The sequence below is a fragment of the Tachysurus vachellii genome, chromosome 17 (assembly GCF_030014155.1).
Source record: "Tachysurus vachellii isolate PV-2020 chromosome 17, HZAU_Pvac_v1, whole genome shotgun sequence".
Classification (NCBI taxonomy): domain Eukaryota; kingdom Metazoa; phylum Chordata; class Actinopteri; order Siluriformes; family Bagridae; genus Tachysurus; species Tachysurus vachellii.
The window spans coordinates 5,488,294-5,505,862 of record NC_083476.1 but is presented as its reverse complement, the minus strand read 5'-3'; the positions used below and the strand labels follow the sequence as shown (position 1 = coordinate 5,505,862).

At 39.4% G+C, this 17,569-nt stretch overlaps 1 protein-coding gene across 2 annotated transcripts in view; it reads right to left on the bottom strand.

Annotated features, from left to right (window-relative positions):
- Positions 1 to 271: 271 nt before the first annotated feature.
- whrna (whirlin a) overlaps positions 272 to 17,569 on the bottom strand; it is a 96,661-nt gene continuing 79,363 nt past the window's right edge. The window contains exons 7-13 of one of the 2 annotated variants that reach the window (XM_060890874.1): positions 16,037 to 16,258; positions 15,628 to 15,660; positions 10,359 to 10,430; positions 8,233 to 8,701; positions 5,918 to 6,084; positions 5,353 to 5,475; positions 272 to 1,104 (exon numbers count right to left, since the gene is read on the bottom strand). In XM_060890874.1, the coding sequence (XP_060746857.1) occupies positions 922 to 1,104; positions 5,353 to 5,475; positions 5,918 to 6,084; positions 8,233 to 8,701; positions 10,359 to 10,430; positions 15,628 to 15,660; positions 16,037 to 16,258 (1,269 nt within the window). In that variant the 3' untranslated portion in view covers positions 272 to 921. The remainder of the gene's footprint in view (positions 1,105 to 5,352; positions 5,476 to 5,917; positions 6,085 to 8,232; positions 8,702 to 10,358; positions 10,431 to 15,627; positions 15,661 to 16,036; positions 16,259 to 17,569) is intronic. The other variant, XM_060890876.1, reaches the window with a different exon arrangement.

The window sequence follows — 17,569 nt, the reverse complement described above, 5'->3', positions numbered from 1 at the left end:
TACTCAGCTGTGGCTTCTAAATGTAACTGACTGTTACCCCATCATTATGGAAATAACTAACCTACAAAATGCCTTAAATGAATCAAATAAATACAAGATTCATCAAATTTAATGAAAAGATGATGGATGACAGATTAGGTGATACAAGAACTCTATGTCCTGGATGTTTACCCACATGAAGAAATAGCCACAGAACTGTACAGTACAAGTAGACAGGAAACACATTTGTTTTAAGTTCTGTCTTTTAGAAGAGTTTTTTCTGTCTTCAAGTCTATTACTAAATGCAAATGCAGACCATTTTTTGTAAGATCTATCTGCGTTTAATTGTGAAAATCTCTCTGTCCTGAGCCATATGGCTTTTAAAGGAGCTGATTTGAATGGATGTCTAACCGCATGTCTTGAGAATACATCGATTCAAAATAATGCCTGCGCAGATAGTCCTGAATATTTATAACATATATAATGCCAGCATTTAGGGTTTGCATTCATGATCATGAAAATAGAGACAAAGGTGCGTTTTTTTTTTTTTTATATAAAATTATAGAAATCTGAGATGAATGAAATATACTGGTTAAAGGAGCAAATTCCGACCTGGGGAATGAGCTGAAAGTTGAGATATAGAAACTAAATAAAATCTGTTTTTTTTGACAGGGGACTAGGGGACCTGTGTAAAAAAGGACTCAAGTAAAGACAGATATCATTCAATATCCAATATGGTTGTGATCAGACTGAGAAGTGCCTTGTACCAGTTTGCCATGTTCAGAATGATAAAGCTGGGGTTTACCAGGTGGCTTTATTCAGTTTCTACACTGAAAATGCGTCTGTCTTCAGACAATATCTGATAAAAGAAGATCTACTTGCTTGGGACTACTGGTGGCTTCATGCCAAAAAGAGTTTTTGATTTTTGGCCTCTGAGAGTTCTTACAACGCCACATTGAACTCTGTAATGAGGAAGTCAATGTATTCCTTCTCTTTGGTCTTGAAGGCCTCTGCGATGAGGCAGGCTGCTTCTCGATGTTCTCGTCCTCTCAGAGAGATCCCATTCACCTCCAGAATCACCTGGCCCACCTTCAGCTGCCCGCAGTTATGAGCTGAGCCTCCTCTCTGAAACAGAGAGAGAACTGTTTTACATGAACACAAAAGCTATTAATAATTAGCATGGAAATGTGCAGGCATATGGGAAGACGGGTGGCACTAGAAAAGGTGATTTGAGTATTAACATGTAAATCAAATCCACCCAGTAAAACCCTGAGACTTGAGACAAAACAAAAATGGTATAAAGGAAAGACAAAGCTTTTAGGTCTATCATCTGCACAGCTGCTGTTGTTGGATTACCCATTTCTAGTGCTGATAAACCGCCCATGGATAGGGAATTAAAATCTACTCCTGGCTGCCTGGCTATCTGTCACCTCCACTCAAGCATCTCACTCTCTATTTCCAGCTCCCTCACTTCATTAAAAGCTCTTTTCGTCTACCCGGTTATCCACCGAGCCTTTTATTCAATGTATTCATTTGTAGCCAAGCCAGCCATAATGAGCACTTTTTTATTGCACATTAGGCTCTAAGAGCTACAGTTTTCTCTCCAGTTCATGATACATGCCTTAAAACTCGAAGCCCTATTGCTGCTGATCTCCGTACCCTTACATGCTATCACTGCTCCAGACACACCAGCTCTCCCCAGTAAGCTTACTTACTTAGACCTACATACAGTAATCTTGTTTTTATTCAACATGTATTTATTGCATAACAGGAATTAGAGCTGATGTCGGAAACATTCCTTTTGGTTTTTAGTAACTCCAAGTAGTCCCCGAATTTCTCACTTTCATGTGTGGACTACAGAATAAAAAACAACTCGGCACAACTGCAACTGGGAGACACTACACTACACCCTTTACAGTCATGGTGAACTGAAAAGCCCAACAGGTGAAACCCTGAGCTGAACACACAGAACACCTTATTGAGTTCCAGCCAGGAATCTGAGGCTACACTGGGCACAGATTCACTGAACCTGCAAAGCTGAAGACTGGGAAAATATCACCTGATCAAATGATTTTTGATAGTAGAGTCAGAAACTGATGTCAATAGCATAAATTCATGAATCCAAACTGCCTTCTGTCCAACGTTCAGCTTAATGCTGTTGGTGTAATGGCGTCAGAATGGATTATTGGCATACTGTACCTTGGCCTCTAAATACCTACCAAACATGGTTTGAAGTAACAGACCGAAACAACCAATAAAGTCCACAATTTATGAATTCATCAAGTCCAGCAATTATGGGATTCAATCATGTCAACAAGGACCAGAAGCTCAGTGGAATATTGTGGAACAGCTTGAGGATTTGAGGCTATTCTGAGAGCAAAGGGGTTACTACCATAGCTTAGTGCTGTTTTCCTAATAAAGTGACAGATAAGCTCTGCAGTAATGCCAATGGAGACAACTGCAATATGTCATAATACATCTCCATATCATATCTCTGCCAAAGTACACTTTAATTAAAATCTATTCATAGCTGCGGCTTATGAACCCCTTGGTGACCTGCCTGTTCAGTTCATCTAATAAAGTGGAGAAAGCATAAATAAAATTGACTGTGTGAAGCTATGTATGAAATATTGGCTTTGTTTTCAGAAAACCACCATGTGTCAATCACTGGGTTTATCCAAGGTTTAAGACAGTCAAAGTTCTAATTTCATGATACTGGTTGTACCCACTGTATTTTTTGCTAGTCATCAGTCATTAGCATAGAAGCTAGCAGTCTAAGTAGCAGCTAACAGCCAAGCAGCATATCATCAGATATCCAACAGGTCTGTAAAAGCTTATGAGTCTCTCTGCAAAATCACTGCTAAAAGTAGTAACTCAATAAACTGAACAAATCTCTTTCAAGCCTCTGTAGTGCATTTAATGAGTTCTCATTTATTAATAATCTTGTAGACTTGTATAGAACATCAGTGTTAATGTCATTTGTTTGCAGCTAATTAACCTGTAATTTTACAGATCAGAGCTGCTTTACGCTCAATTAAAGAGAAAAATCTCTGTAGAGAGTAGACATAACTGGCAAATTTCCTTTTTACAAGTGACATGTCCTTAAAAACCTTTTTACAGACTCTATTCACACCTCCTGAATATGAAGGGAGCACAAGCTTATTGTTGCATTAATATCATTTACAAGCGTCACTTAACTGAAGATAAAAGAAAAAAAAAATATTTAAAAAAAAACAAGATGAAGAGTCAAAAGTGCCTTTTAAATAGAAGGATAAGCAGACCTTTGCTGTCTGATGATACCCCATGTAGTTCTTTTGTCCAAATGCCCTTGCTCCCGTTTGGCCATTGTGCCATTGACAGACAGCAGAGAGCCTATAATTTAACTTCTATATTCTGCTTTTCAAATTCTTTAGGAGTTTAAGAGGCATACTGACTTTTTAAAGGTTTAAGTTAAAGAGAATCAAGGCAGGTTTAATTGAAAATGAGCTACTTTCTGTATCACAAGAGGGTGAAAGAAAGCAACTGACACTTAAATATACAGCACTAACACTGTCCCTGTCAGTATTATTAACTATGTTATAAAGTTTGTGGACACCTGAAACTGTTGGAAGGTTAGAAGCACAGAAATGTCTATGACTATGTATGACTATTTGTGAGGTCGTGATGGTCCAGCGGTTAAGGTGCTGGGATCTTGATCAGAAGGTTGGGGTTCGAGTTCACACGCTGCTGAGGCATCAACGTTGGGTCCTTGAGCAAGGTCCTTAACCTTACCTGCTCCAGGGGTGCCGTAATATGGCTTGACCCTGAGCTCTGACCCCATAACCTGGGATATGTGAAAACTGGGGGAAGTCGTGGCCTAATGGTTAGAGAGTTTGACTCCTAACCCTAAGGTTGTGGGTTTGAGTCTCGGGCTGGCAATACCACAACTGAGGTGCCTTGCTCAACCCCCCAACTGCTCCCCAGGCGCCACAGCATAAATGGCTGCCCACTGCTCCGGGTGTGTGTTCACGGTGTGTGTGTTCACTGCTGTGTGTGTGCACTTTGGATGGGTTAAATGCAGAGAATGAATTCTGAGTATAGGTCACCACACTTAGCTGTATGTCATGTCACTTCACTGTAGTATAAAGATTTCCCTTCACTGGAACTAAAAAGCCTGGCCATGATTCAGCATGACAACACTTTTGTACAGAATGAAGAACATGATGACATGGAATGGAGAGCTCGAGCTCCAGACCTCCTCAACCAAAATCAGTGTCTGACCTCATTAATGCACTAGTGGCTAAATGAGCACAAATCCCGCAGCCATGTTTCAAAATCAATTGGAAAGTTTGGAAGAGTGGAAGCTACTTTTCAAAAAACAAGACAAATGACTCAAGGAGCTTACTGACTGCTAATGAGATGCAAGTGTTTACAAGTATAAACAGTTACTTGAGTGTCTTTTTTTTATTAGAGCTGTGTTCAATTAACCATTCGGTGTGGTCAATAGCTTATACGAATAACAACATGTACTGTAACTGTGACTAATATAGCTTTAGGTTCTTGGTTGATGTGAGTGGAACCTGATGTGATCTTCTGTTGTTGAAACCCATCCACAACAAGGTCTGACATTTTGTGTATTCTGAGGTGCTTTTCTGCTCAGCACGGTTGTACCTTTCAGTGTATCTTCTCAGCAAGGGTGTATCTTTCAGTTACCGCAGCCTTCCTGTAAGCTTGAAACAGAGTTTTTTTTTTTTGACCTTTCTACTGAACAATGCAGGTATAAATGGATGTTAAGCTTTTTTCTTGTAAAGACTTTTGTGTGTAATGTGTAGTGTATGTCTTTGTAGTGGGGGGCACGGTGGCGTAGTGGTTAGAACGTTCGCCTCACACCTCCAGGGTTGGGGGTTCGAATCCCGCCTCCGCCTTGTGGGTGTGGAGTTTGCATGTTCTCCCCGTGCCTCGGGGGTTTCCTCCGGGTACTCCGGTTTCCTCCCCCGGTTCAAAGACATGCATGGTAGGTTGATTGGCATCTATGGAAAATTGACCGTAGTGCGTGAGTGAATGAGAATGTGTGTGTGTGCCCTGCGATGGGTTGGCACTCCGTCCAGGGTGTATCCTGCCTTGATGCCCGATGACGCCTGAGATAGGCACAGGCTCCCCGTGACCTGAGGTAGTTCGGATAAGCGGTAGAAGATGAATGAATGAATGAATGTCTTTGTAGTTTTGTTTCAATTGATAGTTTTGTGTAAAAAAAAGTTTTGTATATATAGAAGTGTACATATACAATGCTTTATGCACGAGGATTAGATTTTATAGATGTATGAGACTGATATTCCCTATTTTTAGATAGGGCTTGTCATAAGTGTGAGTGTGTGATGCTGTGTTGTTACACACTTGTATGGTGACGATGCGCGGAAGAGGCTGCCGTGTGTTGGCTCCTCCTTCAATAGCGATACCCAGCGTGTTGGCGCTTTTCGGCACTCGCACCAGAGTTGACATGGGTTCCAGCAGGCCGGGCTATAAGTGAAAGATACAGAAAGATGAGAATAATAATGAATTCAGAAATTTCTTCAAGAGCGAGAGATTCCAACACGTACACATTTGGATTTCATTATTTCTTTTGTCTTCAGAGTTTTCTTTTGACAACCTTCAACCCGAAAAAAAATCCCGTTTATCATCATTTCAAAAGCGTCAACCTGTGCTTCTATAACAGTCACGTGTTCATCTGTGAAGCCGTATTCTCTGTGTAGTGCAGTGAGGTCATTTTTTTAATGATGGGTGAAATGAAAAAAGAAGGTGAATGAGAAACAAAAAAAAGCATGATGTTTCAAATCAAATTTTAATCACAGCTCATACACACCATCCTTACGCACTAGTTCAGCGCACACATCTGAATATTTTATTTTTTTTTTTCAGATTTTCCGAGTTTTCTCGCCCTCTCTGGTTCTCTCGGTCTCACCGGTTTAACAGTGCTCCCCTCCCCTCCCCCTGCACTCTCTCTGAGTGGCCGAGTTCGGGTAGGACATGGACTGCTTTCCTTGCTCATGCGTCCCGACTCTGCGATGTCCACGCCGCTGTCCTCGCTCAGCGTCTGTCCGCTGTCAGAGAGCTGAGACAGAGTGGACCCTGCAGCGCAGACACAAACACATGAGTCATTTTGTACTGCAGTGGAAGGATTCATTAGTTTATGATGCATCCTCTTATTTCGTCACTGAAATGCAAGATCTCTATAAAGCAGATTCGAAATGCACTAGTGCAAAGCGTCAACGCTAGCGCCGTAGCTGGAAGGAAAATGAATTTATCATCATAATAATCTGCTTGTCAACAGATCCGCATCGATGGCTGTTGCTAGGGTGATATAGAGTTTGTTATTATTACATAAGAGCAATAATAATGTGCTCTAAGACAGAAAAGTTTGTGTTGTGTTTAATTATTTATGGATTCTAGTAGAGTAAAAGGCTGTATTTAATACAATATTATTTAAACTCTTAACATTTTGCTTTCATGTAGACAGTTCTTTAATGCAATGCTTTGCACTTCAGTGTACTGTAAGTACATTGGAAGTTTTTATCGAAGGTGTAATAGTAATATTGACAAAGGGGTGGTGTGATTCAAGTAAGAAAAAATAGTTGGTTATTTTTGCTATAACACCATGTCTCATAGTATTTTATTCCACTTTTACCACAGCAGTTTGTCAAAAAAATAAAATAAAATAGATCTGTTATAGTTATATTTAATGGGCTTCACTGATCAAGCGTATTCATAGCATTTAAAGAAGAAATTAGCTATTCATGAAAAACAGTAAAAAATAACATTCGTAACTTGCAGATTTCTTCATTTTTGTGTATGGAAATTAGTGTCAAGTTCAAATTGTTTATTTCTGTTATGTTTACAGTATTTAGCAAATGTTCTGATTGAGAGAAAATGATAAAAGTGCTTTGGAGTTTCAGTCAAAAACACAATAGGTCAAGGACTGAGAGTTAATGTGTCATTTTATATAACTGGAATTAAATAAAAAATATGATATCTATGACAAAATATGCCACTGTATAAGCAGAAGATGGGTCGGCCTGTCTGAGAAGAACCACAAGCCTCGAAGAAAAGCTTCAGCTGACAAACAGATATATTGCTATTGTTATTATTATTATTATTATTATTGTTATTATTATTATTATTATTATTAGTAGTAGTAGTAGTAGTAGTAGTAGTAGTAGTAGTTAGTTAGAAGTGAAACAAAATCGTTTCCCGTTCTGTCTTTCCTCTTTTACCACGATCATTCATTTCATGTTCTCATACATGCTGTCTATACACTCTACACCTTTTATGGAGTTTAGTGGTTGTCACTACATAGAAATGGGCCGTGTTTTTCAAAAATCCAGAGGAATATTTTAGTTCCCTTTGGCTAATGCAAACACTAACACAATTTTCTGAAAAAAAACAAAGTCATAAATGAGGCCCAATATTGTGAAAATCTGCAAATGAAACTTTATATCTGCTATAAATAGATCTCTTTTTAACCACTATTCTTTCTTTTACATTTTTTTAATAAATTTCATAAGACAAAAATTGCATCACTAAGAATCTGCAAAGCTCTCCATCCTAAAGACTTTCCTGTGTTAGGAAAAATGATATAATTTTTAATAGTTATGCCTCAGCCCTTACAACACTTACTCATCTCTTGCTCTATCTGACATAGATTGATTCCTGAATGCGTGCTTTCTGTACCTAGCGAAAGGAAGCCAAATGTTGAAGACTGTGTATCCATTTTATTCATCTGCATGTGTAGAGTAAAGATAAAATAAGCCAATGATATCACCAATAAACCATAAACGAATACCATGGTTCATCCCTTTTCCTACACCAAGCTTTCACTGATCAAAATGCTGAGCTGGATGATTCCAGATTTTATTAATGGCGACAAACCAATAAACCAGATGTATTTTCGAAATGTCCTGTTTCGTATTATAATAATCAAAGAAAATGTGTTACAATTTTTTTTTTAGCAGTAAACCAAAATACATACCCATACATCATCACCTTCAAACTTCAGACTTTCTAGCATTCTGACATATTCTGTTTCCTTGAAAAACTAAAATGCTGCATGTCATACACTTGCATGTCAAAGTCTCTTTTCTTGTACACAGCGCCAATATCCTAGATCCATGGTGAATCATAAATCAAAACAATAAATCAGGACATAAAGTGTACAGCAGGTGTAGATCAGTATTCAGAATGTTTTGACCAGTAACTGTGTGATGTTCTGCATCTCCTCACCTCTGCTCTGAGGAAGTGGTCTGACCTCGTTGACGTCAGGCTCTGCGTTGGGCCTGTGCACCTCCACCATGACAAAGTGCTGGTTGGAGGATGGGGAGGAGGGCATGGTTTTTGGTTTTTCTGGACTCGGGGGCAAAGGAGGAGCAGGGGGAGCTGGGACTGCAGGTGCTGGGGGGGGTTTCAACCTGTTAGGGGACTGAACACGTGGGAAAGGACCGATCAAGTGCTGACTCACCATGGAGAGCTGAGCCAATGGAGGCTCTTTCTTTGGGCCACCCGAAGGCTGTTTGGATTGTGTGTAGTCTTTGGTAGGTGAGTGGGAATGGGCGGTGAAGTGCAGGTCAGAGTTAGAGGAGTCGGACGTGGGGCGTTTGCTAGGGGCGGGTTTACGACTGGGGCGGCGCTGTACGCGAGGGGGAGGAGGGGGCTTGAAGGAAGGTGGGGATTCTGAAGTTGACCCCATCTCATCCTAGGATGGAAGAACAGGGCATCAGATGTTAAACTAATTAAAGCATAAAACACCTAGAATGTCTTGCACATAAACATCATGAGAGATTCTCAACTGTAGCAGATCTTTTATCAGAAAACAAACAGCACACACTAACACAGCATCGATCATAAATATTTCTAGAACATGCAAATCATTAAAGCATTCAATTATCCAGCATGAAATTATCGGGTTTTCTCATTCATCCAGGGGAAAAACAAGAAATGAAACAAAACCAAGAGAAAAATGAAGAAAAACAAAGCAAAAAGCATGATTCAAAATCGAATGGATGGAGTGACTGGAGAGAGAAACTAATCAAAGGAGTGAATGGGAGCTGTCTGAGTGGTGTTCTTGGCCCTCAGAAATCACTGGAAAACTCCAACCGCACAAATTCCGGCCTGAAGGTGTCTGTTGCCGTGGAAACAGCTGTGACCAGTTGATTGGTTTTTATTAGAGGGCTGACATCACTTACTCACGTTGACAAAAGAGCACCTGTCTTTTGGGCTCGGCCCTTGTAACACAGACAAACCAAGAGACAACCATACACACGTATGTCAGAGGTTTGCAGCTAAAGTCTACCACATATGTAGTCCAATTACTACAATCAGTGATTTTGACATTTCACTGGACTGAGAAAAACCCTGAAAGCCTACTTCAAACTTGCTTATAATCTAAGAGCAGATTAGGAGCAGTTGCAGGAGCATCAGGTAATATTTATATTCGTAGAATGCAGGAAATGTATAAAATAAAATAAAATGAAATAAAATGGCATTTTCTACCCTGAAACACATCAAACATCAAGGCTTAGAGACTTAAAACTTTAAGAGATGGTAGTACTCCAACTGTCTAAAAGTCTTGCCTCATCTGGCCACCCAGAGGCACTACAGTGATCAAAAGAACAAAGTTTACGAAAGTGGGCAACATTCTTTGAATCGTTTGTCAGAGACATTTGTTGTGTTATATCTCTGAAGTCTTGGCTTAGGTCTCATATTATTTTATTTCCATTGTGAACTGAACAGCGGAGTTGTTGCAAAAATATAAATATTTTTATACTGTATCATGCATTTCTATAGAACGCTTTTATGAACATGGACGTGTCCTACTTCATCTACATCTACTAGCACATAGACACATAGATACAAAACTCGATGACTTTTGCTGTTATGGCTCCTGTATTGAAAAGTAGTTTAAATGTTCTTAAGAATAGCTTTGGAATGAGATTAATGATCTCGATCCCAGTCTAAGACATCTACTGTTTAGAGCGTATCATCTGAGTAAAGTCTAATGACAGAACTTTCCATTAGGTGATTACAGGGAAACAGGATTTCAATTACAATTACGGTGTTTGTCAATCAAATCTGCATATGTTTTAGATAGCATACTGGCTGAAAAGACTCCCATGCCTTCCTGTAACTCAGCAGACCTATGGTTAATCTCTCCTTTCAGTGACCTTTTTACTTTTGGAAAGGAATCACAGCATTGCACAATTACTGACAAGACATTTTCCAGGTTTTCTTTCACGCCTCAGATCTTCCGTCACATTGTTTAGACGTGTGATTACTGCAGACATGAGATGCTGTTGCTTTTCCACCCGAGCCTTGTGTGTGCGGCTGTGCTCAAACCGTGTCGTAGGGCTCACCAGAGAGACGTCTGGAAGGGCGTTTCCACTCCCCAGGGCGTCTTCTCCATTAGTCTCCACCACGCTGTCATTCTGACAAAGGGAACGAAAGCAGAAAGAAGTCAGACAATAAAAAACATCTGGACAACGAATGTTGAATCCAAACTGCAATATAGCTGAGTTTGTGTCTCACAGAGGAGTCATCAGAAAGCCTTTAGGTTCTGTTTAACATGCACACCCAGGCTTGTAAATTCAAGCCCTCTCCTTTGAACCCCCCCACCTCCAAATACCCCCCGAAAAATCCTGATTAAGATTAAGAGGTGCCTAGAATGGCAGGGAGGTTCTGGGATTTGCTTTTCACAGCCCAGTGAGTACAAGCTTGCAGTTCTCCTCATTAAAGGTCTCCCCAAGCAAAACAAAAGCCCCATCAATTACCTCTAATTGCTTGCTCGGTGCAAGTATAGGAAGCACTTATGGCTAATTCATTTGCATTTAGCTTCAAAGACCTGTCTGTTAGAGTAGGTGGATGTTTGCTTGATTTTATGGTAATGTTCCTTGTGAAAATTTTAATTAAAACAGGCGTACGGAATGACACTGGTGTCACTGGAACCCTCTTACGGTACAAATGATCCTTCTGTGTTTTGAAGGTTTTGTTATTTGCTTCATGGTTCGCCATGTGAGATGTTTCATAAACAGAAATGCTAATAGAGGTCAACGTAGTCTTTAAAAAATGTTCACATGTGCACAAACCAGAGGCAAATTCCCAGTTGCAATACCAAAAACTGCTGACACAGGTTTATAGTGAAGATGAACTGTGGTCTGGATGCGGACCAAGTGAAGTATTTCATCGGATTACACCAGGGACATAAAAAATACTTGTATAAAGTCTTAATTTCTAGGTTTTTGTTTCTGGAGCTATGCTAGCTGTTAACATTTACCATGTCCTGAATCCCCTAACAGCATGGTGCTCAGCTCATCTTATTGTGTCTTGGTTTCTGCTTTCTGGTCCTGTATCCACCCCGTTTTGTCATTTGTGTGACATGTGATTTGGTCATAAACTTTCAGAGAAAGGATTTTGAGAAAAATTTTACAACTGCTTACATATACAGTCATGTGAAAAAATTAGGACACCCCATGAAAGCCTGTTTTTTTTTTTTTTTAATAGTTAAACATATGGACATTTGATTGTTATTTTAACAATGTTGGAAGATTCAAGTAACATAACTAAACAAATTAAACCAAAGAATTTAAACAATCTGTAAAACATAATTTAATTGTTGAAGTGAGAGGTATCGCCGTGGCGAGATCCAAAGAGCTCTCTGAGGCCTTCAGAAAGAAGCTTGTTGATGCTTATGAGTCTTGTAAGATATATAAAGAGATCTCAAAAGAATTTCTAATCAGCCATTCCACTGTCTGAAAATCATTTACAGTGGATAGCATTTAAAACAACTGCCAACATTGCCAGGTCAGGCCGTCCAAGCAAATTCACCCCAAGAACAGACTGCAAGATGCTTAAAGAAGTCTCAAAAAACCCTAAAATATCATCATGGGATCTACAGCTTGCTACAGTTGATGTCAAAGTGCATGAATCTACCACCAGAAAGAGACTGAACAACTTTAATTATCATGGGAGGTGTAAAAGTTTTGCTGTTTATAAAAAACATAAGGGCATGATTGAAGTTTGCGAATGAACACAGAGACAAAGGCCAAGACTTCTGGAATAATGTGCTTTGGACAGATGAGTCTAAAATTAAATTATTTGGAGACCATAACAACGGGCATGTTTGGCATAAACCAAATACAGCATTTCAGCAAAAGAACCTCATGCCAACTGTGAAACACGAAGGTGGAAGTGTTATGGTTTAAGGATGCAGCAGGACCTGGCCAGCTCTTTATCGTAGAATCCACATCGTTTCACATGTTTAAAAGCTGAAGTGAAACTGTACCTTACAACATGACAAAAACATACCAGTAATTCCACCAAGGACTGGCTGAAAAGTAAAAAACTGAGAATTCTGAAGTGACCAAGTCAAAGTCCAGATCTAAATCTTATTGAGATCCTGTCTGGTGATTTAAAACGGACTGTGCATGCAAGAAACCCCTCAAACATCACACGCCTGAAAGAATTCTGCATTGACGAGTGGGGGAAACTTTCTTCCAGTTGATGTCAGAAACTTTTAGATGGCTACAAGAAACGTCTCATTGAGCTTATTGAGGTTAAGATCGGAAATTGACATGTTGACATTTCTTAATCAAGAAATGAATATGTAATGGGGTGTCCTAATTTTTTCACATGACTATATGATAACTTGTATATAGAAATCAGAATTTCTTGACAGCCCAAATAAAGGGTGTGCAAACTTTTGCACTGGACCGTGGATGACTGCTGTGTCGTTCTGCTTAGAAGTTCACATGAACGAACATGCCTCTTATCTTCACTTGCATGAATTCAGTCAATCTGTCCCTCTAGCTAGGTCCCCAAGCTTGCACTCCTCCTTCTCTTAATCTTATGTGTGAAATTCTAGTGCACTAAGTCAGCCCAGGTCCTCCACTTCCCAAGTCCACAATCCCCGGCTGAGCTCCAGCGGAGCGGAAAGCTAGAAGTTTTCCCTTAGAACTTTTTTTTTTGTCAGAAAGCCGTATAGGCTGTGACAGATGTGCGCTCTTCTTTTTTTTGGCTTGAGGGGCCACACAACTCTGAGTACAATGCCAATCTGATCACTGTGTGTGAGTCTCAGAGGGAAGCGAAGTGTGCTGCCAAGGTTGTGCTTCACTGTTGCTTATGCCGTTCAGATTTCAGACTGGCAGCTTGTACAGCGGTTCGACAACTGCACGATAATGAGCAGGAAAAGAGACTCGAGCTCGACAATACAGTCTGTGACATTTGGAGACAATTTTGCTCACATGCACATGCCTAATAAACCCTACATAGAGTTGTCAAGTCACAGAAAAAGTGATTTACTACTGTATAAGGAAATTTATTTTTCATCACGCTAGACATTTATACTGTACATAGGTTTAGAAAAATAATAGAAATAAAACGTTTATATTGAACAAATCTTTCTTAATTAAAAATTACAAAATAGAAAATACGTAAGATTTCGGGACTAAAGACTAAAAATCTAGTCAAGCAAACAAGCTGTTTGTGGTCATTGTTTAAAAAAAGATACCATGAATACAAGCAAAGCTACAAAAAATAAATGGTAGGAACTTCTCTCATGTCCATTTTAGAGCTTTATGGTTCGAGTGTAAGAGTATTATTGTATTAATATATATATATATATATATATATATATATATATATATATATATATATATATATATATATATATATATATATATATATATATATACATATATATATTACATGCTGCAGCTGTGTTTATTTCAAGTACACTGGTCTCAGTTTTATTATTAAGTGCACACATGCAATAAATATGGTTTATCGAGATCAGACTGGTAAAAAAACACAATCACACACATACATACAGAAGGGTAACAACTAAAGGGAAAAAAAATCACTGGCTTTGTTTTGCTGTAGGATTCATTTAGCTCTTTGTCTCTGCTTGTATATACTGTATGGAGGCATGGTTTTAAATGCATTTGATCCAAATCTACCCTAAAAGATAGGAATTCCAGAAAATGTTGACCTTGTGGGGACATTTAGCTGGTCCCCATAATAACACACAAACACACATGGTTTGTCTCTGCTTTTCCCCTTTGAGAGAAGCGTCACTTGTAGTCAATACACCACTGAAGCTGTGAACTAACATGACAGTTTATGTTTTTCTTTATCCTTTAATTTTCACCCATCTTTAATCAATATTAAAGAAAAAAAGGGGATAAATCACACACATGTTAATAATGCCATTCCACCAGCTACGTACAAGCTTAGCATTCGAATACAGCCGTGTTTGAGCTGGATACGTTTTACTTCTCAAGGTGATTTGAATTCAGCATGCTACGGCTGCATCTGTATTTCTGACAATTATAGCTTTTCAAGCCCGAAAAGTTATCATTTCTAGAGCAAACGACTTTCAGCATGCGGAGCACAGAGCTCTTTCAGTAATAACAGTCGTGTCCGTATTGACCTTACGGTAATGCAGTAGAGCGCGGCGTGTTGTTTATGCATAAGTGTTAAATAATGCTGACATGTACACTCAGGCTACACTGTCAGTGAAACAAATTACACCTCTCTACTCACATATTGTTTTCTTTTGAGTTCAAGTCACGTGCTTGGGTTTGCACTGTTAGGTGCTTTTTTTTTTTACACAACATACTGTCTGTCTTGTTACTGATTGTCTTAACCTCTTCTTCCTCACCTTAATTAGTTTGTTTTTTTACATCCTGTCAGGCCTTCATCCTTTCTATTATTCCTCCTCTTTGTGAGGTGTGGCGAAAGGTATCATGTATTTCCTCTTTTCAGAGTAGTTTCTCGACGATGGTTCTTGGATCCCACTTTCCAAAACAGTACTTTTTCTTGTGCTGGTACTTGTTCCTTTCTGTGCCATATATAAGTTTTGTAATTCATATTACAAGAGGAAAGTTATATATACTCCTGACACATCAGTGAGAAGGAAAAGTCCAGTTTGGCTACTAGTTTGGAATCCACAAATCATTGTCAAGTCCTCACAAGGAGAAAGAAACCTGGCAGGATGTAAATACCCAAACTATTTCTGAGAGTGTGTGACGTACCACTATGAGCAAATTAAAGGTACTTTATCGTATCTGAATCAGCCAAATCCTTAAAAATCATATTCAAGAACATCCTCTGGTAAAACTAATCCAGCTTGATTTGAGGCTAAATGTTTGTATTGTGTGTGTATTTTGTGTGTGTGTGTGTTTCTGTATATATGGAGGCATGGTTTTAAATGCATTTGATCCAAATCTACCCTAAAAGATAGGAATTCCAGAAAATGTTGATCTTGTGGGGACATTTAGCTGGTCCCCATAAGAAAACACACACACACACACACACACACACACACACACACACACACACACACACACACACACACACACACACACACACACACACACCAAAACTAAAAGAGCTGAAAGTTTCCTTTTGGAAAGAGATTTTAGGTTTAGGGTTAGGGTTAAGATTAGGCATAGCATTAATGAGATGTATTAGTGAATATATTAATTTAGATGAACACAAGAACAGTAAGACAAGTGTGTGTGTGTGTGTGTGCATGCGTGCGTGCGTGGGTGTATGTGTGTAAGAGAGTGTGAGAGGTGGAAAAAGAAAAGTCAGGCCACTGCAAACCCATCTGTATCTGTGTCCTACCTCCATCATATCAATCAACCACAGCAGTCGCTCCTAATTGGATACAGAGGGAATAGTGGGTGTTAAACAGTATCTGAAATCTAGGATTTAGTACTCAAGGCTGTACAATTTAGCAGGAACTCAGCACTTATCCATCTGTTACACCCACACACTCTGTACTATTCTGAATCGCTTTTTACCCACCATCAGAGTTTGACCAACTGACACACTGAGCTACACACAATCATGCACACAATCATTAAACAGAGGAGTCAAACCTCTCTCTTCAGCTTTCAGCAGACTTCAGCAAATATCCTTATTATAGGATCCAACACACACACACACACACACACACACACACACACAGTACCTACATACACATATGCGCACACACACCTAAATCCTCACAGACATACACACATACACATACCCGTGCAGAGCTGAGTGTGGTGCTGGTCATGTAGCTGCCTGAGGAGGAGGCCAGTGTGTCTGGGTAGGAAACCATTGAGAAGGAGTCTGTGTGAAGTGCTGCTCCTCCTGCTGCTCCCTGTCGAGCCTTCAGAGCTTCAATCTCCTTGCGGAGCACAAGTGCATCAAAACGCTCCAGATCCTGTGCGCTGATCTGCCCCCGCATCTCAGACATAAGGGAGAACTGCAGACAAAACACACACACGCACACACACAAACACATACATACGCACACACACGTACACACAAACACACAAACACACACACATTAAGCATAATGCAACAACAAAGTGTCATGTGTTCTGGACTGCTTCTCTAAACAAGTGCACTTGTCGCTAGAATTTCTGAGTGTACGAATAAGTCCATAAATAAAATATTTAAATGTTCATATAAATTCTTGTTTATTTCCTTATATTTTTGAAGTAAACTGTAATAAATAAAAATCTCCAAAAAAAAAAACTGTGTGTGTGTGTGTGTGCTGTAAAAAGAGTATCATATGACACTATTTATTGAAATAGCTATTCTTAAAAAGCACTCAGTCATGTAGATGATCTGAGTCTCAGCTGAAACCAATGGTTCTGAATCTGAGACTGTGCAGCATGGAAGCTCATGTCCAGCCACAGGGCCCTACAGTATGTTAGCTGGAGCATGCTATGTCTACAGCAGTGTCTGGGAGGATTTTCCGGTCTGATATTGACTCAAAAGTTAAACCGTCATGCTCAACTCTTCTCTTCCCTCACCGGTGTTTAAAGATGAGTTAAAATGGCTCATTTAACTCCAACCCCAACCCTCACAATAATAATGTGCAAATGTACTAGTCTTTGCAGCTGCTAATAAACTCATAGCTTTAAGTGATTAGCCAAAAGTTTGTGGACAACTGACCATCGTACCTATAAGAAAATCCCATTCCGGATGTTGTCTCCATCTGGGGATTTGTTCATTCAGCCACAAGAGCATTAGTGAGGTCACAGTCAGTGTTCCAATTCATCCTGAAAGTGTTCGGTGGGGTTGAGGTCAGGGCTCTTTGCATTGGGGCAATGTTATGCTGGAAAAGGTTTGGGCCTATTAGTTCCAGAAGAGGAACTGTAATGCTATGGTATTTAAAGCATCCTGTAGCACCAATATGTGGAAGAACCACATATTGGTGCACTGGACCTTTTCACCATATTGTGAAACATGCTGAATTCTGGTGTACCTGTGTGCTTTAGTCAAACCCATGTTGTCTTGGTCATGAGGTTAGGATTTGGCTCTAGGTGGATAAGACCTTTCTTTAAGATCAAGAACTAAATCTATGAATAAGATGCAAAATTGAAAATATTTGAGGTAAAGGCTATCTATGACTATCTATATAATTATTATTATTATTATTAAATAGTGTCTGGGACTCAAATAGATGTGATGTAATGGGGTGGAACTGGTGCAAGGATCATTAAGGGATTAAGGGATGTAGACACTGGATTACAGAACCAAGACAATCAATAAAACCGTTCACATT